Source organism: Vicugna pacos, chromosome 19 (assembly GCF_048564905.1).
Source record: "Vicugna pacos chromosome 19, VicPac4, whole genome shotgun sequence".
NCBI lineage: Eukaryota > Metazoa > Chordata > Mammalia > Artiodactyla > Camelidae > Vicugna > Vicugna pacos.
The window spans coordinates 46,347,680-46,370,208 of NC_133005.1; the positions used below are offsets into that span (position 1 = coordinate 46,347,680).

Sequence of the window (22,529 nt, forward strand, 5' to 3'; positions counted from 1 at the left end):
ATGCAGGGAAGGCGGCCCGCGGACGCTTGCGGGAGCGGCAGGGGCGTGAGAAGGGGATGCGGCGAGGGAGCGAGCTACAGAGGCAGAGAAGAGCCCCCGAGGAAGGGCGGCGCGTGGAGACAAACACCCGCGGAGGCAGGGGAGGGGTGGGGACCCGGAGAGGGAGACAGAGGGAGGGAGGGGCGGAGATGGAGAGAGGCACCGGAGAGACACACAGCCAGAGGCAGAGGACAGATAAAGCGGAGACTGAGGCACCAGGCTCAGGCGCGTGGAGACAGGAGCAGTGGGCCCCACACAAGACAGAAAGACATTTTAATCATAAAAGGAGGCCCAAGGATGAGGCTGGTCCAGGGAGGGGGCAGGTGGGGCAGGGGAAGAACCGGTCAGGTCTGGGAGGGGGTTGCTGAGGTCGGGGGTCTGGACAGCTGTCCTGCCTGCGTCTCCCAGGGCCAGGGCTGGCCCTGCATGTCCTTGGTGCCTAATTTTCAAATGGAGCTGTGTTCTGAGACTTCTCCCGGAGGTGGCCTGGGGGTTCAGGCCGTCCTGGTGAGACCCCAGAATCGGCTTGTTTCCAGCACCCCTGCCTCAACGTACCTGCCGCACGGGCTCACCTCAACAGGCCCTCAAAGCCAGGTTCTCCCTATCTGCCCCATGATTTGGCCCTGAACAGGGACCTCCAGGGTCCCCTCAGCTGGCCACGTGGCCTGAGGCGCCATCAGCAGGCCCAGTCAGACCACCTCCCTCAGAGGCCCCTGGAAAGAACTGTTTTCCACCCGGGGCCCCCCTGAGTGCAGGGAATACTTTAAGTCCACCCCGAGGGCCCACCGAAGTCTTCAAGGGCTGCGCTAGTCTGCACGCATAGGCGAGGGTTCCCAGGGAAGCAGAGTTTGCCAGTGAAACAATCAGTTCCCAGATAGAGTTCCAGGCTGTGGCCCCTCGGCCTCCCTCACTCCTGGCCCTGGTGGGGTCACAGTGCCGAACCACAGCCAGTCTGTCAGAAGTGCGATGGTCACTGAGGATCCTGGTCATACCAGCGTAGTGGCCAAAACAGACCTTGAGGAGGGGAATGGGGTAGCGAAGACCAAGGTTGTGGGCCTCTACCAGGGACCTCTGATCTTGTCAGTTCACCCATGACTGCATCTCCCCGTGGCCACCCCTCCTGTCTGCCTCAGATGCGGAGGACGCTTGCATCTTTTCCAGCTTTGTAACCACAGGGTCCAGGAGAGGGTTAGGCAGGGTTTAAAAAAATGTGTGTTGAGTGGGTGAGAGCGGAGGCCTTGTGCCTAGCACCTTCTGATGGGCAGTGCCCATGGAGAGCCCCAGAGATGGGACCTCCACCAGGTCAGCAGGTAAAGACGGGCCCGGGGCAGTGGCTGGGGCCGAGCAGGTCTCCCCAGCCCATGGGGAGGGTCTCTCAGGGAGGGGAGGGGCCCTCCTTCCGGACTGTCCCAGAGTCTGCCTCACAGAACAGGCAGGGAGCAGCTTGCAAGGACCCAGCCCTTCCAAGTGCTGCTGATACCACCAAACGGGAGCCAGGGATTAAAAATAAACGCCTGCAGAGAAGGCGTGACCCGCCCCACCCTGCCCAGCTGGCCTCTATATTTACCACGTCCCCTCTTGCTGAAGGTTAGGCAGGATTTGGGAGTTGCTGTGACTGGCTGAGGCTGGGATGGGACAGACCAAGAGGGCAGGAGGCCTGGGTCCCTGTGGATGCCACCCCAACTCCCCCCAAGGGACCACCAGCTGCCTGCAGCCTCAGAGGGTGTCTATCAGACACCCCCTACACAGGTCTGAGCCTCGCCTCTCCACCCCCTCACCCACAGCTGGCAGTTGGCAGGAATCAAACCGCAGTGGGGTGCCCGTGCCAGGGGCTAGTCTGTGCTGGGAGGCCCGGCTGCCCAGAGCAGTGGCCACTGCTGGTGGAATGCAGTGTACTCCCTCGCTGGCCCTGGCAAGGGGTCTCCAGTGGTTTCTCCAAAGGGCCTCTGTGTCCCCAGGACGTGCCCATCAGCTGGACTGCCTCCGGGGCCCCGGGAGTCCAGGCCGCTGGGCCATCTGGAGACACTTGGGCTCATGCAGGCAGTGAGACTAAGGAAGGTATGATGCTAAATACTGACACACCAGCAGTGCTCACCTACTAACCGAGGCATGGCACAAGTAACTGGTCAGCAGCTCCTAACCACTGCGTCATATAAATAACTAGCAGACAGCTGCCACCGCTGCGTGGTGCAAATAACTGCTAAACAGCTACTAACTACGAAGTAGCACTTGATGTCTACTAGCGACTGATTCGTACTTAGTAACTAGTGAATAGTACTAACTTACTGCTAGTCCCTAACTAGTACTGAATAACTACTAACTACTAAGCAATACCGCTTACTGCGTCAGGTACTGAATTGCCACGGTCACCAAGCCTTGCAAGTTCGCCGAGTGCCGGGGGGTCCCCCAGGCAGCCTGAGGACCCGTGGGCCAAGAGCCAGCTGGACACAGAGAGGCAAAGCACAGCGCCCAAGGCCACAGAGCAAGGAGGCCGGGCTTGCAGCTGGCTCGGAGGGCCTGAGCCAGGCCCCTGTTACTTCCAAACGAGCCCTCCAGGGCCCCACCCGGGCTCTGCCCCTCCCCAAGGTCAGGCTCCGCCACCCCAGCCACAGCGGCTTTCTCCCACGTCTGAGCCAATGGGCACAGCGGCCCCAAGCAGCCCAGGGCACGGGCGGTGGAATGGAGGGGGGTCCAGCCAACCAGGCTAGGGCAGCCTCCCAGCACGAAGGGTGCAGGCCCCGCCCCACCTCCTTGGCCCCGCCCCGTAGCTCCCAGGCCCAGCCGCGAGCGGTTAGGGGCAACACAGGCAGCCCCCTCTTGGCTGGACTGCGGGGGTTTCACGAGCCTGGGGAAAGAAGATCCAGCTAAAATTAACCGTTATCAAGCTGTCAGCCCTGGAAATAAACCCGCCTTCCATTGGCTACGAGTGATGTCACCGCGGACCAGGTTAATAATAACCTGCCAATGCAGAGCTTTCTACCTGTGCCGCCTTCCTGGGGGCCGTGGCCAGCAGGTGGGGCTTGGGGGCGGGGTGTCTCAGAATGACCTCACCTCTGGCCTTGGGCCGCGGGCTGCCCTCTGACCCCTAAGCATCAGGTGCACATCCTCACATGTGGGTCAGTCTCCCAGCCTGCCTGGGCAGCAGGACCTCAGATGGCCTCAGAGGCACGTTCCCTGCCCCCAGCTCTCCAGCCCAGGGGTCTGAGCTGCCCTTGAGGCAGAAAATTAAGTGGTCTCCATGGCAAAGAAGAGCTCTTGGCTATAGAGCTGCCCTCAGAAAAGCGAGGTCACGACCCCTAATCAGAGAAGGGGGGCTGGGCTGGGTGGGGCGGGGCCATGTGCACACTAGCTGGACCCAAGGCCAGTCAAGGCTGCACAGCCTGCCGGCGCTGTGCTCAGTCCCTGGGCCAAATGAAATGGGGAGCTGGGGTGACTTACTGGACAATCCAGGCTCCCAAACACTCCACCCTCCCAGACACAGTGTCTGGGAGGGTATGAGGCCGACCTGAGTCACCTAGGGAAGGAGGCCTGGAGAGGGGCTCACAGCTCCTCAGAGAGGGGGAGGGGCTGCCTGGCCTGCCCCACCCCCAGCCGCGCTGGGGCCACCTGTACCTGCAGTGCTGAAGGAGTAGGTGGCCCCTGCGGGCTCCTCCCCAGGCCCTCACCCCACAGGAGCCCTCAGACGTCTGAGTGCAGCCCTGCTCACAACCACAGGCCGCCACCGGCTTCTAGGGAGCAGAGAGGGGGTCTGGTGGGCCGGCGCCCAGGGCCAGGGGCTCCAGCCTGGAGCTAAGAGGAAGGAGCGGCCAGGCTCCCCATTTGGTCCATTGCAGGCTGGGAGGCCAACCAGAGGTGGGGGTGGGGGGCGGGGATCAGCCTCAGGGGCCAAGAAGGGACAGGCGAGCTCCTCCTGCGGCTGGATCCAGATGCCCTGGCACTGGCACCGCCCTGGAGCCCTGGAGTGGGGGAGGCGAGGCCTCAGCACTCAGCCAGCCTCCCCACCCCCAAGTTCAAGGGGTGCATCTCCAGGCAGGAGTTGCCCAGGGGAACGTGAAGCTCGTTAGCATCTCCCAGCCCGTGTTTTCTCCTCTCTGAACGGAGCTCCCCTCAACTGGGCATTTGGGAATAACCTGGCCTGGGGAGCCCCACAGACGCTGGGGCCTCTTGGGATGGGCTGATGCCAGAGATGGCGGGCGGGGCAAAGGATGGGAGGGAGACTGAGGGGGACAGTGCCCCAGCTTGTCCCTGAACAGACCTAGAGACCTACAAATGTGCCCCGCCCCCAAGTCGGGAAACAGCCCCGCCCTCCCGCCCTTGAGAGCACCGCTACCTTGGCTCCTGCCGCGCAGACAGCGCCGCCTGCTTGAGCGCTGCGGGGATAGTGTGCATGGTGTGTATCCTCTGGGCGGTTTCCCTCACCTGCCATCATGCTGACGGCTGTGCCCAGGCTGCTGCGCTGGGGAGCTGTTAGTTTATTTTTGCTGCTGGGTGTCATTCCACTTCCAGCTTGGGGCTACAGCCAATAAAGCTGCTCGGAACCTCCCTGCGTCCCACCTGTGTGCGTATTTCCATTTGCCGCACACACAGCTGTATGTACATCACGCCAGTCTGCCATTCACTGCCTCTTGGCTGTAAGATCCCCCTGTGATACCTGGTCAGTGACACCGAACAAAATCATGGTGGGCATTCCTCCTTTACAGCGAGCAGGTCTATTTTCGCAGAGCAGGCAATGACAGGTGAATTTGCAGCCAAGAGGAAACGGATAGCTGGTGTTCTTCCTCGACAAAGAGGAAATTGTCCTATTGTTTTGCATGTCTGACGATTTGGGGCTGCATACTGAGCATCCTGTGAAGACCCCGGTCCCGACTCCTCCGGACTCCTTGGGAGACCGCTGCTTCGCGTCCCAGCGGCTGTTTGTGCTCATGCGCTGCTGCTGACCTGGGAACCTCGAAGTGCCTCCCAGGCCCTCGACTCGGTGACACTCGGACTCCAGTCTCTGCCCCCGCAAAGCTCTCTGCGGGACTCAGCTGTAACTTTCTTCGGTCGGGCCCGGGGTAGGCGTTGCTCTGGGTTGTAGCCTTTGCTCCTAAGAAGTAAGCAAGCAGGTCTCTCCCCTCTGGCTGGGCCCGAGCGTGGGGGCTGCCGCGTACGCGTCGTCGTTCAGTTGTACCACCGTCTCGTCACCACCTTCCAGTTGATGGGCATTCGAGTTGTTTCTTCTTTTTAGCTAGGAGGGACGCTGCTGCCACGCCAGTCCTGTCCGAGCTTTCTCGCTGGGTATCTTCGTCTTTCCCGGGTGGACATCTAGGAACAGAACTCCTGGGTCTTTTGGTGCCTGTGACCTTTCAAGAAACTGCCAGACGGCTTCCCACAGCGGCTGCACCTTTTCACGTCCCCGGCGGCCGGGCGGGAGGGCTCCAGCACCTCCACAGCCTCACCGGCACTCGCGACTGGTCTGTGCTTTTGATCAGAGTTCGTCTGTGAGTGTGAAGTGGCGTCTCGCTGTGGTTTGATCTGCATTTCCCTGAAGACTGACGATGCTGAGCGTCGTTCCGCACGTGTGGCCATCTGTGTACCTCCTCTGGAGAAGCGTCCGTTCGGACCCTTAGCCCGATTCTAAGTGGCTTGTTTATTCTCTCAGCACTGAGCTTTGAGGGCTCTTTGTGTCTTCCGGATACAAGTCCTTTGCAAGTATTTTCTCCCCGTCTGTGGCTTGTCTTTTTATTTACTTAACAGCCATTCATAGTACCAAAGCTTTCAATTTTGATGAAGTCTGATGCACCCACCTTTTTTCTTGCGTGGGATGATCCACTGACACTGGCAAACCCCCAGGTTTAGGACCTACGGCTTCAAAAATTTCGCTGAGATTTTTATCAAAACTGTATGAAATCTGGACGTCAGTTTGGAGGGAACGGGTGTCTGTTCTGCTGTGTTTCCACTCACTTAGGCCTTCTTTGATTTCTTTCATTAGCAGTTAGTTCTCGGCGTGCGGACCCTAGACATGTTTTGTAAGGTTTATACTTAAGTGTTTCATAGCAGAGGGTAGCCATTATAAACGGTATTTTTAAAATTTCTGCTTCTCACTGTAAATCACTAGTGTGTAAGGACACGGTTGGTTTTTGTGTGCTGACTTTGTATCTTGCTAATCTCATTTGCTCAGTTAGTCTTTTTGTGGGTTCCTTGATGACGGGCCACCATGTTGTCTGTGAAGAGGCACAGTTTCATTCCTCACTTTTGATCTATGTGCCCCCTGTGTCTTTCTCTTGCCCCACCGTACTGCCTAAGGCTTCCGGGGGGTGCTGGGTAAGCCTAGCGAGAGAGCCCCGCCCCGGGAGGGAGCCTGTCTTTCTCCCTCAAGCACACGTGGCCTTGCTCACTGGGAGCTGGCTGGTGTGAGCTCTCCACTGACGCTCTTTACAAGATCGAGGACACCCTTTTCCCTTCCTGGCTTGCTGAGTTTTCATCGTGAGTGGGCCTACCAAAGCTCATTGCCCATCATTTGACAGGCGTGCTCACGGCTGCCAGCTGGTGCATTTCCACAAGCACTGCTTTAAAGCCTCCGTCGGGTCCCCGCAGCGTCAGGGTTCGTCCCTCCAGTGCCACTTCCTGGGGTTTTCCTGGTGCTTTTATGCCGAGCGATTTAGCTCTTATCCCGAAGTTCAGTGTTTCTGAAGAGTGAACACTCTGTGGTTTGCTGTACACCTTGAGCTGAATTCCAGGGCACTGAGATCTCGTTTCTGACAGTTTCTCCAAGGCTCCTATTTGCTTTTCGGAGAGGGAGTTTTTTGACCTCCTCACTCCTTCGTGCTGGGAATCTGTAGTATCCCTTACTACACGACTCACCTTTTCCTGCTCAGGGCTGATCTCCCTTAGCCACTGGGGACGCAGTGGGTCCAAGCCTGGCTCTCACAGATTCGACTAAACCAGCAGGAAAACCGTGAGGTCACCGCTGGTGGGAACAGCGCTGCAGCTGGTGACCACACCTGACCTCCACGGAGCGCCTGCTTTGAGCTGGGCCCTGGTCTACGCATCCACACCAAGCCCCACGAGTCACGCGCGTCCTGTCTCACAGACGAGGAAACTGTGGAGTGGCGGGGCCAGCTGCGGCTCCCCGAGGAACCTTCTGGCCGCACAAAGCGACCCCCGCGATGAGCTCTCATCAAGTACTAGTCAGTAGCTTCATTTCTTCTGAGAACAGTGACATCACCGACAGAGGCTCAGCTCCTGCTCGAGGGCCCAGCCGCGGCTGTCACCCAGGGAGGCATCTTCTGACCCGAAGGTAGGGCGGGGCTGTGTGCCATCCTGATGGGAAACATCTCTGGCCCTCCCAAGGGTTTTCCTGTCCCCACTTCCCAGGTAGCTGGAGGCTCAGGTGCTACGTCCTGACCCCGGGCCCAGCCCTGCCCACCTTGAGCCCCAGACAAGCCTCCAAGCACGCGGGCCACCATCCCTTCGGGGCCGGTGGAAGGCAAGGGCTGACCTCTCTCCCCTGAGCTCAGCCCGTGCCAGACCTTGTCGTTACCGCCCACTCTGAAGTAGCCCCCCTTAGGCGGGGCAGCCAGCGTGGGCAGGCGGGTTCCAGCCCAGGCCTCAGGGCTCCAGAGCCCGTCTTCCCCCAGGGCTAGAGCCATTCCTAGGAGAGCCAGCAAGACAGCGTCCCCGAGGTCAACTCAGCAACTCCGAGGACGCCAGACGGGTGTGTGGCCACCTTGGGGTCATCCCAGATGGTCCACACACAGGCTGGGGATGGACAGAGGGAACCTGAGACCCCGAAACCCCACCCCTTTCCCCACTCTCACCAGGATGTGCCCCCATCCCCCTCAAGACCGCTGACCCAGCTCTGGGGAGGGACTGGCAGAGCCCCCACCTTCCTAGCTTAGTACACACAGCTTTTACATGTTCACTTAAAAAACCCTCTCTTCAGGTTGCCTGTTATTGAAGTCACCATCGGTGAGGCTGAGAGTGGGGGGGACTGGGGCAGGCTGGCCAAGCAGGCAGCTGGAAGGTGACCTGGGAAGGTGGGAGACACACTCATCAGTGCGCCTTCAGGGAAGGTGTCCAGCCGGGAATGGTCTGCAGACGGCCCCACTGCCAGCTCCTTTAGGGCAGGCCTTGGCCACAGAGCCACCGTGCCCAGGGCTGCTTCCCCAGGGGGCCACATGGGGCCTCACGCAGGTCACCCCCGACGGCGGGCCAGCACCCGAGCTGACATGTCCCCCGACTGAGCCCGTTCCCAGGTGTGGGTCACCAACACACATCCTGCATCCCAGCCTCTGTCCCAGCCTCTGCTCCCAAGACCTCAGCTTGTGACACTTGTGCAAGCAGGAGTCCCAGACGGGAAGTGGCCACGGGGGGTCACAGCCGAGTGCCCTGCCCACCCAGGCTCCCTGACCGGGCCTGCCACAGGGTGACCCCGGCCTTGCCCTCAGCCCCGAGCACAGGCTCACTGGCTCTGCCCAGTGCTCGGACCCAGCACACGTCCGCGCCCAGCGCGGGGTGTCACGTGGCCTCAACAGGCTGGGGGAGCCCTGCCGGCTGGAGCCAGGGGAACTGGAGTGGAGAGAACAGAACTGAATTGAGGCGTGCCATGCTCTGAGCATGGAAGAGGCAGCAACTGTCCCCAGGAAGTGTCAGCTCCCGGGGAGGAGAGGACAGCCTGAGAACTCCTTCAGGTCTCTCTCACGAGGGTCCGAAGCTTCCAGTCCACCCAGGAGGTGAGCTCTGCCCAGGGCAGGGGCAGCAGGTGGAGAGGGCTCCATGGTTTCCTGAAGAACGGAGGAGGGGTGTCAGGATCCCAGCCACCCAGCACTTCCCTTCTCCCCAGCTGACCAGGCCTGAGCCAGGCCCAGGGAAGCGCCAGGAGGCAAGGCCTGGGTCCCACGAGGAGCAGGCGCTGGCTGTGGCTGCGTCAGTGTCGTCCCAGGGGCCCAGCACTGTTCATGAGCCCTGTGGGAGGAGAGGCTGCCGAGGCCCCAGGGGCAGGACCACCAGGCTGTGAGGCCCGCATGAGTGACTAGGGTGTCACAAGCTCACCCACCCCTAGGGAGCCACTGAGACATCTCCTCTGCTCCCTGCCAGCAGAGAGCGCCTGACTTCAACCTCCCCACACCCACAGCCCAGTGCACCAGGGCTCTCTCCAGTCCCAAGCCCCTCCCAGCAGAAGCCCTGGTGGCCCTCCTGCCCTGGTCAGGGGGTGCTAAGCTGACCCTGTTCTCCAGGGCAGACCCATGTCCCTGCTCTCTGTTCAGACCCTGCCATAGGATAAGTCTGCCCCAGGGGTCCCACCCCATCTGGGATCTCACCTCCCATATTGCTGCTCCCCACTCCCCCCAGGGTACACTGCATCCGTCCCGCGGGCCCTCAGGAATGGCACCCGCCCTCATTTCCTGAGCTGTGCCCCATCCTGAGCAACTACCAGGCCAAGGATTCTGAGCAGACACCTCACCAAACCTTGCTTCCTGACAATATGAGCTGTCCATGGTCCTGGGCAGGCGCCTCACGCCGGCCTCTCCAGCTCCAGGCCCCGGAACCCCAGTCCTATTGGAGGCACCAGCAAGGGGCATACCACAAGATGCCCACACACCTGGCCGCCAGCCACGGGGACACGGGAGTCCAGGGAAGGGGTAGAGCCCTGTGGCTAAGGGTTCTTCAGAGCGAGACAAGACTAGAACATTCTTGCCAGAATGTCCCATCCTCCTGCTGTCAATTGCACTGACCAGTCTGCCTTATCAATGACCCCTCAGGGCCCCAGTGAGGAGGCCTGACTACCTGCCTGTCCAGCACACCTGCCGCCCTGCCCTTGCCCAGCTCTGAGCACTGGGTCTCAGAGTGTCTGTGCTGGCCCTGTCCCAGCGCCTCCTTGCTTGGCCCTCAGCTTAAGCCTGACACCCCGCCTCCTGTCCCTGCTCACCAAGGAGGGGCCCTGCCCTCTGGTCTGGCCCCTCTGCCAGAAGGAGCCCCCATCTGACTCCCCAAGCCACCCCCATGCCTGGCTGAGCTACACATACACAGAAGGTGCCTTGCCAACCCGAGGGCTGAGTGAACAGTGTGGTGCACGGTCCACGCAGGCCCAGTTTCACCCAGAGGCCCCCTTCAGTGCCCCTGCCTGGCTCTCCTGTCCTCACCACGAACTCACAAAGGCAGGTGCCGTTGGCCTCAGTGTCCTCAGCCTGGGGCGCACAACTGGTACCCAACCACCCCAATCACCTTCGTGAACCACAAAACACGGAACCCAATCATGCTGCAAGCCCACTGGGGGCTGCCCCTCTCTGGGGGAGGGGTCTGATGCCCAGCATCTCGGGGGGGGCATGAGGGGCAGATACTCGGGTACCAGGCAATTTGTCAGCTGAGGGGAGGGTGCCCTGTTGCCCATCCCAGGCAAGCATGTGGTCAGGGGCCGGCTGAGAGCTAAGACCAGAGGGGAGAGGCCACTCCACACAGCGGGCAGCTCTATGAGGCCCCGAGTAGAGTTGACGGCTGGAGCTCGCGTGAACCCAAATGGCCAATAACCCAGCCACATGGCCCTGGTGCATCTCATCCACTACCAAGCTCAGGGTTTGGTGAGTGTACGGGGGCAGGGGAGGGCAAATGGCAAGTGGTAAGAATTAAACTTGATTTTAAATTTAAGTAAAGTCATGATCCAGAACTAATGCCCTGGAGGGGCAGGAAGCCGGCCAGGGCACGGCTGTGGGTGACTCTGGGAAGCGAAGGTCTCTGGCTGTGAAGTGGGGTTGAGGTGGGAGCAGTGGGGGGCCATGTGCCTCTCCTCTGAGGTCTGGCCTCACTTGAATGGGCCACATCTCTCGCCGTGAGCACAGTTATCTTGGAGGCCCACGAAAGGCCCAGCTGGACAGGTGGCAGGGAGAGCCCCTGGAACTGTCCTTTTCCCTGTGACCAGCCAGGGTCCAGTCCGTGGGGACGCCAGGAAGAGATGGAGGACCAAAACTCACCTAGGCCAGGTAGCTCTCCTCTGAGGGTCCTCCCAGCCCCGCTGCTGCCCAAGGCAGGTCACAGTTAGAAGTCAGCAGCCTTGACCCACCACCCAGACCAATAAAGGGCCACATCCAGGGGCACCCAGATCCCTCCCCTCCTGGGGCCTTGGTTTTTTCGTCTGCTGCGTGAAAAGTCGGACTGAGGTGTGAAGTTATATAGAGCCCAGCCAAGAGGATTATGGGCTCTTCCTGGTGGCCCCCCTGAAGCCCCCACAGATCTCCCGAGACCTTCCCGACCACCAGGGCCGAGACTGCCCAGCCAGGGCCTAGCGACAAAGAGCCAGGGAGAGTGCAGGGAGACTTCCCCCCCTGCAGAGGGAGGCTGGGGCCTGGAGGAGGTTGTGCGGTGGAGGGGGTAAGCTGGTTTCCACACTGAAAAGGAAATCCTCCTCCTGACTGAAGAGGCAGGGTGTGGCAGGGCCCAAGCACAACAGGGAACATTCTGGGGTTGCCCAAACCAGAGGGCCTTACCTCCAGCTACTGGAGGCTTCTCCTGACAGCAGCTCTTTACCTCATCCACTGAAATAAGCCCCACTTTGCCTGCCCTGATTTCCACTCTCCCTCCCTCCCCCACGCCCCACAAGCAGCTGGATGCAGGCTGGAGCTGAGAACTGGGAGTGGGTTCCAGAACCCCCAGGGCTGTGAGGGGTCATGGGTGGTGGGTTCCGCAGCTTCCCACCCGCGGTGAAGTCCCTGAAGGGCTGGAAAGCTCAAGGCATGCAGCCTGTTCTGGGTACCACCGTGTGCCCGCGGGGGCTCACGTCTGGTTGGAGGGCTGAGCACGCAGAAGCAAAAACCCCCAACCTGTCTTGGGTGAGAAGGGGCGGGCCCCATCCTCAGCGGAGAAGGCCAGAGCAGAGGGGCACTGCGGGGCCTCGGCCTGAAGGGCTCAGCCCAGGGCTGTGACAGCAGCAGAAACGGACCAGAAACGCAGGGGCCATCGTCCAGCTGCTCGCCGCCCCCACAGAGCTGGAAAGGTGGGGGCAGGCTAGACCAGCTGGGGGCCAGGGCCCAAAGCAATGGCCAGAGCCCGGGAAGGGGGGTCCAGGAGGTGGGAGGGAGACAGGCTGTGCTCTAGGACTGGGGCGAGGGTCATTGAACTACTCCAACTCCAGGCCACGCCAGGGGGCGCTGCCTCGGAAGCCCAGGTCTGACCGACGCCGCAGGACTGAACTTCCGCCGGCGCAGGCCGGCGAGAGCCAGGCCAAGGGGGCGGGGCAGGGAGGTGCTTGGGGCGGGGCCGAGCCGAGGCCTCGCAGGGGTCCTGGGCGGGGCCTGGATCGAGGCGGGGCCTGGGGGCCAGCTCGTCCCGCCCCCCGTGACGAGACTGCGGCGCCGCCGTATAAGGAGACGCGTCCGCGCGTGCGCGCCCCGCGCGTCTGGGTCGTGGAGCTGTAGCTCGCGGTCGCTTCTGCAGATGGGCTCCGTGGCCTAGCGTCCCCGTCCCCGCCACCTGTGATCGTGCGCCGAGGCCCACGAGGGGTCGCCGCCGAGGTGAGGAGCTGGGGCGGCGCGAGGGTGGGGTCGAGCGGCCCTCATGGGCGGCGCGGGCCGGCCCGTGCGCGACGGTGGCGGGGCGGGTCGCACGGCGGCCGAGAGGACGGAAGGGCGGGCGGGGTCGGGGCCGCGGGCGGGCAGGGGCGGCGGGCCGGGCCCGGGACGCGGAGCTAGGGGCGCGCTGGCCGCTTCCACGAGCCCCAGGCCTGCGGCCCCGCGCACAAAGCGCCTTTGTTACCCCGCGCGGCCGGTTCGGGCTGGTTGGAACCGCCCGCGCGGAGAGGGCGGGCCGGGAGTTCCCGAGCCCCGCCTCGGTTGGGTAAACAAACCCAGCCTTTGTGCCCCGCCCCGGAGCCCGCGGGGCTGAGCCTGGCGTCCCGACCGGGCGGCTCAGCCCGGGTGGGGAGCGTCCCTCTCGACGGGCAGCGGTGACCAAAGGGGTTCCCCGACGGCGCCTTTGCAGGTTTCCACCAGCCCAAGCAAGATCATGGCAGCCATCCCCTCCAGCGGCTCGCTCGTGGCCACCCACGACTACTACCGGCGTAAGTAAGCCCCTTGCTCGCCCCCTCCCCAGGTCTCACCCAGCCCGTGGCGGCAGCTCCAGTGTCTTGAGAACCCTTATCTGGGTGGGGAGTGAGCTGCTAAAGATCCCTGGCACTGGCCCTGTGCTGCCAGCAAAGCCAGCATTTGGCCTGGTGGGCAAGGGGCTCAGTACCCTGCAGAGCTGACTGGGCCTCTTCTCTCCAGGCCGCCTGGGCTCCACTTCCAGTAACAGCTCCTGCGGAAGTGCAGAGTACCCTGGGGAAGCCATCCCCCACCACCCGGGTGAGTGGAGGTCCTGTTCCCGTCTGTCCCCAGGGGCCCTCTGGAAGGAGCCAGCTGCAGCATCCTGACTTCACTTTGCTTCCTTCAGGTCTCCCCAAAGCCGACCTGGGACACTGGTGGGCTAGCTTCTTTTTCGGGAAGTCCACTCTCCCATTCATGGCCACAGTGTTGGAGTCCCCAGAGCAGTGAGTCCACTTTCCTGGGGGGCAGTGACGGGGTGGGCAGGTGGAAGCAACCTCTGACCACACGCTCTCCCCCAGCTCGGAATCGCCCCAGACTTCCACCAGCGCGATCACCTGTGACCTGGTTCGGGAAGCCGTGGGGAAGCAGCAGCCTGGCAGCCAGCCTGGCAAAACCAACTCCAGGCCCCCGTCCTGAGTGGCTGCCACCAGCTGCCAGGCTTCCTTCCAAGGCGCTAGGCTCATAAGAGCCCTCCCCCTCCCCTTCCCTCCCCTCCCTGAGACGAAGCAGGCTACAGCCAACAGAAAAGTTGGGTTCTTTAATATCAAAACAGCAAAACGCCAAAAAGGAAGTTAAGAGAACCACGCTCTTTACTGTCCAAGCCACACGAGAGCCTTCCTGACACTTAATAACCCCGTGCCTTGCACCAAGTAGAAAATAAACTCCAGGCAGCCTGATGGTGTGTGTGAGCTGTGTGCCCCCCCGCCGTGGGAGAAGTCACCCATACTCTCAACCTTCTCACTTCCTGGGCGGTGGGGAACTGGCCTTGCTCCCTGGGCCTTCCTGGGGCCCCTCCCTAGGCGGCCACCCCCAAGGTCTGGCCCAGGTGCACATGGGGAGGCAGCTCTGGTGAGCATGGAGCCTCGCATCTGAGAAGGGGTAGGGTGCCTTGCTATGTTGGGGAGCTGGGGAGAGCAGGCAGCCCAGGAGCTGGACTGGAGGCCTCCAGGGCAGCCACTGAGGTCAGGGCCCTCTGTGACTGCACCCCTTGTCCCTGCCACTAATGCTGGGGGCTGGGCCTCTGGCTCTGGATTCAGGAGCCCCAGCTAGAGGGGCCCAGTGCCCCTTGAAGGACCTTGAGGAGGCCGTCCTCAAGCTGGTGTCGGGTGGTTCATGTGCCACGTCTTCCCAGGTGCCTTCTGGTAAGGGGTCACCTCTTCTAGCCTCTTGAAAGATGCTCTCTCGACAGGATCCCCCAACCCTGGGGGCGTGGCCCCAGGCACCCAAAACTAAGGCTGAGGAGTAGGAGGTGTAGGACTGCCCTAGAGGGGCCCTGCCACCAGGGACAGCCCAGCTCTGGGTAAAGTCCAATTCCAGGGGCTCTGTGTATGGTGGTGAGGTGTGGCTCATCCTCTGCTGGCCTCCTGGTGGTTGGCTGGTGGTGTCCAGCAGAGGTGGACGGGGGGAGTGGAGGGAGGCTTGGTGGGAGGTTAATGGGCTGGGCTCAGCAGGCCCTTGAAGGAGCCCATCCTCTGACCTCCCCATCTGCACTCTGCCTCATTCGCACAGGTCCATTCCAAGGCACTTGGATGGCTAGTGGCCTCCAAAGGCTGCACCCTCTGTCCTGCCTGCCCTCGGTGTGTCCAGACAGACTGCAGGGTTGGGGGGTGAGCTCCCCTGTGGTCCAAAGGCTGGTAGACAGTGATGAGCCAGGGGGAGGGGGCATACCTCCAAGGCTAGCCTGAGACCCACCCAGTCTTTTTGGCCACAGTGTCCAGATGAAGCCCCCACATCCCCTGGTGGCAGCTGCTGATTGCTGAGGCAGGTGGCCAGGGACAGCCGCCTCGCACCAGGTAGCAGGCATCAGGGCCCCTGTCAATGCAGAGTGCTGGAAAGTCCATGCCCCCTCAAGTTCAGGGGTCAGGCAGGGCCAGGTGGCAGAGGGAGTGCAGCCGAAGCCTAAATCCCCACCGTGCACAGCCAGGGAGGCTCAGTCCTGTCCTGACAGCCAGTGGGCTTCGGGTCAGGACCAGGGACAGGTCCCCTCCCTTAGTTCCAGAGCAGGCGTGGGCTCCAGAGGGCCTGGCACTTTCCAGAGCTGGTGTCTTGAGGAGTAGGTGGGAGGAAGGGGTAGTCTGAGCCCCAGACTGCACTGGGTGAGCTCTCCTGCCCCGGGACAGGGCGGGCCCAGTGCTGCCGGGGCCCCTACCTGGGAGTGTCCAGTTGGTTCAGGAGCTGCAGCCTTAGCACAAATCCTCAGTAACTCAAGGTCAGCCCACATCCTTGATCCGCGGTTGCTCAGGCCCTTCCTCATGGGTTGTCATACCTGGTGCAGCTGGAGAGCTGCTCCCGCAGTGCTTTGAAGCCAGGCCTCTGCGTGGGGTCCCTGTGCCAGCAGCAGAGCATCAGTTTGTATGTGGTGGGTGGGCACTCGGAGGGGCAGGGCATGCGGTAGCCTGCTTCCACCTTCAGGAAGGCCTCGTGGTTGGACATGCCTGCAGGGGGCAGAACAAGAGGGGCTGTGGAGGCAGAGAAGCAAGTATCCTGGGGCCCTGCCCTCACCCTCTGCATCCCTGGCACCTCCAGGGCCCTCCCTCAGGACAGCGAACCCTGGGAGGCATCCGGGTGCTCAGTGAATGGTGCAGGGGCCGTGTCCGGGTGACGGCCGCCTCCCCCCTGCCCACAGTTGGCAGCACTGGGTACCCAGTACCTGGGTAGGGCGTCTGACCCCTGCTGAATATCTCATGGAGGAGAACCCCGAAGGACCAGACGTCGGACTTGATAGAGTAATGCCCTCGGGAGAGCGCCTCAGGGGCAGTCCACTTGTAGGGGATGCTGTGGTCGTGGGAGAGGTAGATGTCCTCCTGCAATCAGATGTGTGCTGGGCGCAGGTCTCGGAGGCCACCGGTGCCCTCCCCCTGCCACGTGGACAGGCTTGGGGAGCCCAGTGCATGGCGGGCAAGTGTACAGTCGTGACCCACACTGTGTCATGGCCTCCTGGGACGCATGCCTGCTGAGCAGGAAGTCCCCACCCATCCATGCCAACAGGCCCCGCCCCAGAGGACCCTTTTGCAAAACCCGGGACAAGGGGCAGAGTTTCTCCCAAAGTGAGCTGCTAGGAGACCCTGGGAGGAGTCATAGGTTAGCAGCCAAGCAGGCACGGCGGGGTTGAGGGGCCGCTCAAGGAGCAAACTGCAGTGGCTGGGTGTGGTTTGCGAGAAGCTGGAGCTGCGCTCTGGGGCATCACGACTTGAAGGAATCCCTTCAGTTTCTGTGTTGCTGGGGTTCCTGAGAGGCTGACGTGCGCAGAGCTGGACAGTGGCCGGCGGCGAGTGAGTGGTGGTCCACTCCTCCCCGCCGCGCCCCACCCTGCACAGCTGTCCTCTCCTCCTGCAGCTCCCAGGCTCATGCCTCCACTGCCCTCCCGGAGCCCCGTGGCCCCCGTCATCTCACCCATCAGAGTTGCAGCTGCCTCAGCTTCCTGTTGCCCCCGACCCGGGCTCCTTGAGGGCAGGAAGCCCATGGGAGTCTCCAGCCCCCTGCCCAGAGGCGGCCCTGCGCCCCACACCCCCGTTCTCCACCCTCCCGCAGCCCTACCTTGATGAGCCTGGCCAGCCCAAAGTCCCCAACTTTGCAGGTGTTGTTTTCCCCCACGAGGATGTTCCTGGCCGCCAGGTCCCGGTGGATGTAATTCTGCGATTCCAGGTAACACATGCCCTCGGCCACCTGCGCTGTGATGCCCACCAGCTCCGAGGCCGGCAGGGCCTTCTCGTCAGAGTCTGCAGAGGCAGCGAGAGGCCAGGGTGAGCGGTGCGGCCAGGCCGAGTCCACTCTGCAAGTTCCTGCCCTCAGTGAGGGGCTGGGGCACAGGGCAGCTGGCCTGATTCAAAATTGGAACTGTGGGCCCCCTGCCATCTTTCTGGAAGGCACTTCTGTGTCAGAGCCAAACACAGTCCAACATGCCTTCTGGGATTTCCTTCTGGGAATCCACATTAAAACAATAGGAACTCAAAGGCATTTTTAAGGACGAGGGTGTTCATCACAGCATTATTTACATGACTGAAAACCTCAAAACTGTCAACAGGCGCCTGGCTAAGCGGACGCAGCACATCACGTGGTGGCGGGCAGACTGTCAGTTTCACATCTGAAGAGCATTTAAAATGGGGGCCGTTTGCGATGATCAAGCTGATGTGACAGCCTTCCCCGTGCCGGGGCGTGACGACGTCTGTGGACATGCACCTGTGCACACTGGCTGTCACCCTACAGTGCCCGTTTCCTCCCATTTAACGTCTCTGGGAACTGGGCCGCATCTGCACCCAGCGCACCTCAGCGGATTGGCTGCGATTGTCTGGTTTTGGTGTTCAGTGAAGTAATGGGACTTATGCAGGTGATGAGATATGTGTGTGGGTGTGTACACAGCGCAAGGAGGCACAGTGCCTTCCAGGAAGAGAAGCGCGGTGAGAACCGGGCCCGGGTGCTCTGGCAGCGGGAGGGGTGGGCAGGCCACGCCAGGCTCTGACCAAGGTGGCCTCAGTCCGCTGTGGGTGTAGGAATTCTGAGGGACTTCTCTTGTCTTTGTTCTCAACTGTGTTTTCTCCAGCTCCTCCAAGGACAGATGGTACATTTATCACAAGCTATTTTCAGTCCTTTCTCAGACAGGAAAGGCGGACGAAGCACCAAGGTTCCCAGGCAGCCCTGTGTGTGGGTGGGGGTCGGGGGTTCTCTCTCTTCCTGCTCACGTTTCCTGTTCCCTCCCACGAGCATGTGTCATTCTGGTCCCAGGAAAGGGGCCCAGGCGCCCACCCGCTCACCCCGCAGCAGCCCCAGCAGGCTCCCCTTGGGCATGAGCTCAGTGATGATGTACACGGGGTCCCCCACGGAGGCCACCGCGTACAGCGCCAGGATGTGCTTGTGCCGGAGCTTCTTCATGGCCTGGATCTCTGCCCGGAACGTGCGCTGGTGCAGGAGGTCGTCTGTGAGGACGAGTGGCCTCGCTGGGTATGGCCCTCGGAGAAGGTGGGTCCCCATCCCTGCTCCCTCCACCCACCTGCACGCCACAGCCACTCAGGAAACGTGGGCGCCTTCCCCCAGACGCCCTGGCTCCCAAGCCCGGTCCCCCCCATTCACACGAGGGTCTGCCGTGCCCGCCGTCTGCTCACCCCACACCCCAGGCACCGCCTGCACCCCGACTTGGTTTACGCCTGCGCAAGCCAGGGGTGGATCCAGGACGCTCCCCAAGTGTGTTCCCGGGCACCTGGCCCCTGGTCCTGAAGCAGAGAATCTAAGCCTCTGGGGGGGTCCCAGGACACTTTGGAAGAACCCATCCAGGCTTCCAGTGATCTGCTTATTTTAGTGGCTTTCCTTCCATTTACATGGAGAATTTTAAATTCCCTTCAAAGATAAACGCACTTAGGTCAAAGCAGGAAAGGAGGAAGCCGCCCAGACGCAGCGGTAGGTGCCACACGTGGTACGAGGCAGGGCAGCGTGCAGTCTGCGGGCGCCTGGACCCAGGGCTGGACAGGCCGCCCCAGCCCTGGTGAGCAGGGCAGGGGCGCCCGGCCTGGAGCCCACTCACCTCGGGCAATCACCTTGATGGCCACTCGGACCTTGTCCTTCCAGAGCCCCTCAAAGACCTCCCCGAAGTAGCCGGCCCCAAGCTTCCGGCAGAGCGTGAACTCCTCTCGTGGCCTCTCCCAGTCGTCGCAGGGGGGCAGGGGCTCAGGCACGTGCTGCAGGGATACGGCAGGGATGCCGGCGGGTCAGGAGTCCCCACTCTGACCCCAGCAGGGGGAGCCCCTGGTCTGCCCTCAGATGTAGGGCCACGTTCTGCTTGGGAGCGTCCCAGTGTCCAGTGTGTGTGCCAGGGGCTGCCCCCAGCCTGGTGGACCCCTACTGTGTCCTGTAGACAAACACCACCCCCACCACCTGCTCCGGGCCGGTGGCATTGGCCTGAGTCCCACTCACACAAAACTCCTGTCCAGCTGCTGGCTGGGGCACGTGGCCCCTGTCGCCTGTCCCCAGGCTCCCACCCCCCAGAGAGACTCAGGACGTGGCAGAAGCACAGCTGACCTCTCACCTGCCTAGGGGTGAGAGTGACCAGGCAAAGGAGAGCGTGTCCCCTGCCCACCCTCCTGCTGCCACGCACAGCGGTGTCCAAGCACAGCTCCCTAGGCTGAGTCTCCCTGAGTGGGCCCCGCTGATCAGGGTGTCAGGACCCACCCCTGCCCGAGGGCTGTGCGCCTGAGGAGGGAAGAGCTGTAGGTGGGCAGGGGCTGCGGCAGGGCCTGGCGGGGGTGGGGCGGCCCTACCTTACTGCAGGGCGAGGTCAGCCGCAGGCCATGGGACAGGCTTTGGGCCTTGTGGTGGTCCAGGAGCTCCGGCAAGCTGCAGAAGGACACGGCCTCGTTGAGGTGCAGCCGGCCGGCCCGCCGCCAGATCCTGTAGTGCCGCACGGCCTGTGCGTCCCGCACTGGATGGAGGGGGGCGCTCATGAACAGGCGCAGGGAGGGGCCGCAGGCGGAAGCTCTCCCAACCAGGGAGGGAGAAACCTGCCAGGACCTCTGGACAAGCGCCCACCCGGGGGTCGGAGCTCCCGGAGCAGCGCGGGGGCAGGGCAGGCCAGAGTGGCTGGGCTCTCTGCATGCAAGAAGGGTTTAGGGACAAAGAGCCCCAAAATCAGGCACGGGGGCGCTACAGTGTGGACGAGGTGGGAAGGGGGTACCCGAGAGGACGTAGTCGGCGCCTGGCTTCTCGCTGACCCTGATCAGGAAGGCCCCCCGCTCATTGCCCTTGGCCTGCAGTCGGTGCGAGGCTTCCGAGCGAGAGATTCGGCCGAAGAACCACCTGCAGGGCGAGGATCCTGAGCAGTGAGGACCCCCACCCATGCCCCAACCCTGCCCACCTGGAGTCCCAGCCCCCAACTGACCCTCTGCCTCCTCACGCCCCCAACCCTGGCCCACAGCTGCCCCCTGACACTCACTGACCTCGAGTCCCCTTCTTTGCCGGACACCAACCCCAAATGTCCCACGTGGCTGGTTCTGGACACAGGGAAAGGCCCTCGCGACTCAGCAGTGGAGAAGGCCCCTCCCACCACCCTGCACAGTGTCCCATCTATGGGGACAGAGCCGCCCCACCCTGTGGGTACAGCACCCCCCACAACCTCGGATGTGGCTTTTTAGCCACACTTAGGTCATGTCACTCTGTGACTCTGTGGCCACCTTCTGCACCCAGGCCACAGTCATGTTGTGCTCTAGTGCTGTGGGACTGGGACCGAGTGTCTGAGACACATACGTGCACCCGCACGCTCACACATGCGCACACGCGCACACGTGCAATCACACGCATTCTCAGACACCAGCTCCCAGTGCGGGGCGGGGGACAAGCCCTGGACTCTGGAGGGCAAGGTGGGGCCTGTGGAGTTCCCCAGGCGGCCTCTGCTGCCAGCTCCATTGCCCTCTGCACCCCCAACTGCCTCAGGCCCCGCTGGAATGCCAGCCCCTGCAGGGAAGATCACGGCCTGGCACAGAGCCCTGTGGGGTCCCATCCCACCCCCAGCTGACCCAGCACCTCTGGAATCTCCCCTATTTGCTCTTCCCAATTGTCCTGCCACCTTCCCACTTCTCAAATGTGCTGAGTTCCCAGGGCCTCGGGCCTTTGCACCAGCCACGCCAGCCCCTGCACTGCTGCTGTGGAGGCCCCAGTCTGCAGCTGGCTCCTTCCAGGAGGAGGTGCCCTGCGTGTGGCCACTGTCTGCCCTGCACACAGCAGGCAGGCAATCAGTGGTGCATGGGGAGAGGAGCTGGGTCATGGGGGCGTGCAGCAGGTCTTGGGGATCCCTCCTCTGGACCCTCCCTGCCCAGAGCTCAGAGAAGCACCTCAGGTCGTTGTGCACATACCCATGCCAGGCTGCACCCCTCAGGCCCGCAGCTGCCTGTGGGAGCCACCTTGCCGGTGCTGGGGCAGCCATGCTGGGACAGGGAGTGTCTGCAGCCCACACCCCATGCAAGTGTGTCGCAATGGCCCTCCCACTCCCTCTGACGAGGCCACCCATCTGGTTTCGTGTGTTTGGAAGGTGAGTCAAACTCCTCTCCCCAAAAGGCCCAGTCTCTGCCTCCGACCCCTGTGCGGGTCCCGTCACTGTCAGCTGGCCGCCCTCTCTGGCGCCTGGCACTGTGAAGTGGTCCCGAGGGAGCCCAAGGAGGGGCCGCAGCCTCAGCAGCCCCCGTCCCCAGGTGTCAGGCAGCAGAGCCCAGTCAGGTATCCCAAGACCAGGATGGTGGGTCCAGCCACATGGGGGCACGGGGGACAGAGCCACGGGCCCCTCACCCCGGTCAGCCCCATGCCCCTGTCCACCCCGAAGCCCGGCCACCGTGGCACAGAGCTCTGTCCTGACAGCTGCCCTACCCTGAGCTCATGAGAGGCAGCGGGGCCCAGGGAGTAGAGGCACCCTGGAATGACCAGCTGGGGCGGCAAGGACACTCACGGCTCAGACTCCACTGTTTCCTCTTCAGCCAGATAGTTGAAGGGCACGTAGCCCTCGGCCAGGGCGCTGCCCGCCGCGTCCAGCAGCACGGCCCACCACCACTCCTCCTCCTTCCTGGCCACGCGGAAGAGGTTCCCTGCCCGGAAGCTCAGCTCCTCGGCTGTCCGGGCCTCGAAGTCCCAGAGGCCCACGTACCTGGGCCCCCCGGTAGCCTGGCCTTGGGACCCCATGGCCGGTACAGCAGCAGAACTGGGCCTCCTGGCCTCGCCGCCTTCACTGGCCCAGCTCAGACACCGCTGGCTAGGAGCAGCGTGTGGGCAGGGCTGACGCTGACAGGCCAGCCCGCCCCACTGGGCCACTGCCCACTTCCCTGACAAGGTGGTGGGGCTGGCCACTCCTGTGCCACCAGGACGGCCTCCCCCAGGCCTCCCCAAGCACCCTGGACTCCTCCCTGAGGGCCCCAGCAGCTGCCCCCCATTCTCCTACCCCTGGGCCAGATCAGTCTGGGCACTCATCTTGCCTCCCTGCTGTGGGGAACCTGCCCACCAAGCAGCCACTCAGGTGTCCCGGACCTGAGCACCAGGGGAGGGAGGGTGGGGTAGCTGATCGAGCCAGGGCGCTCCCTTCCCAAACCTCCCAGGGCTGCTGGGACTGAGCCAGGACACAGCATCAGGCAACTCTCAGCAGAGTGGCTGCTGGAAGCCCCGGTGGGCACTGCGTCTCTCCCCACGACCGAAGGGTCTTCAAGTGCCAGGTGCCTCCTCCTCACCACGGAGCCCGCGCAGTCCCTGAGC

General features: G+C 62.7%; 2 protein-coding genes across 7 annotated transcripts; one reads left to right on the plus strand and one right to left on the minus strand.

The window, feature by feature from the left end:
• The first annotated feature begins 12,368 nt into the window (after positions 1-12,368).
• Positions 12,369-13,990, plus strand: PPDPF (pancreatic progenitor cell differentiation and proliferation factor). Its single transcript, XM_072944580.1, has 5 exons — positions 12,369-12,524; positions 12,991-13,069; positions 13,275-13,352; positions 13,441-13,537; positions 13,613-13,990. Exons 2-5 carry the CDS (start codon positions 13,015-13,017, stop codon positions 13,728-13,730), a joined length of 348 nt encoding a protein of 115 aa, XP_072800681.1. The 5' UTR covers positions 12,369-12,524; positions 12,991-13,014; the 3' UTR covers positions 13,731-13,990.
• PTK6 (protein tyrosine kinase 6) lies at positions 13,838-22,467 on the minus strand. Of its 6 annotated transcripts, XM_072944574.1 has the most exons (9): positions 21,736-22,467; positions 20,237-20,290; positions 19,975-20,096; positions 19,562-19,722; positions 18,829-18,982; positions 18,065-18,226; positions 16,851-17,032; positions 15,964-16,117; positions 13,838-15,748 (listed from the first exon to the last, which is right to left on the minus strand). In XM_072944574.1, exons 1-9 carry the CDS (start codon positions 21,963-21,965, stop codon positions 15,564-15,566), a joined length of 1,404 nt encoding a protein of 467 aa, XP_072800675.1. In that variant the 5' UTR covers positions 21,966-22,467; the 3' UTR covers positions 13,838-15,563. The 6 variants fall into 6 exon arrangements, with proteins under 6 accessions (XP_072800675.1, XP_006209725.2, XP_072800676.1 ...); XM_006209663.4 differs by lacking the exon at positions 20,237-20,290; XM_072944575.1 differs by lacking the exon at positions 18,065-18,226.
• Positions 22,468-22,529: the final 62 nt, after the last annotated feature.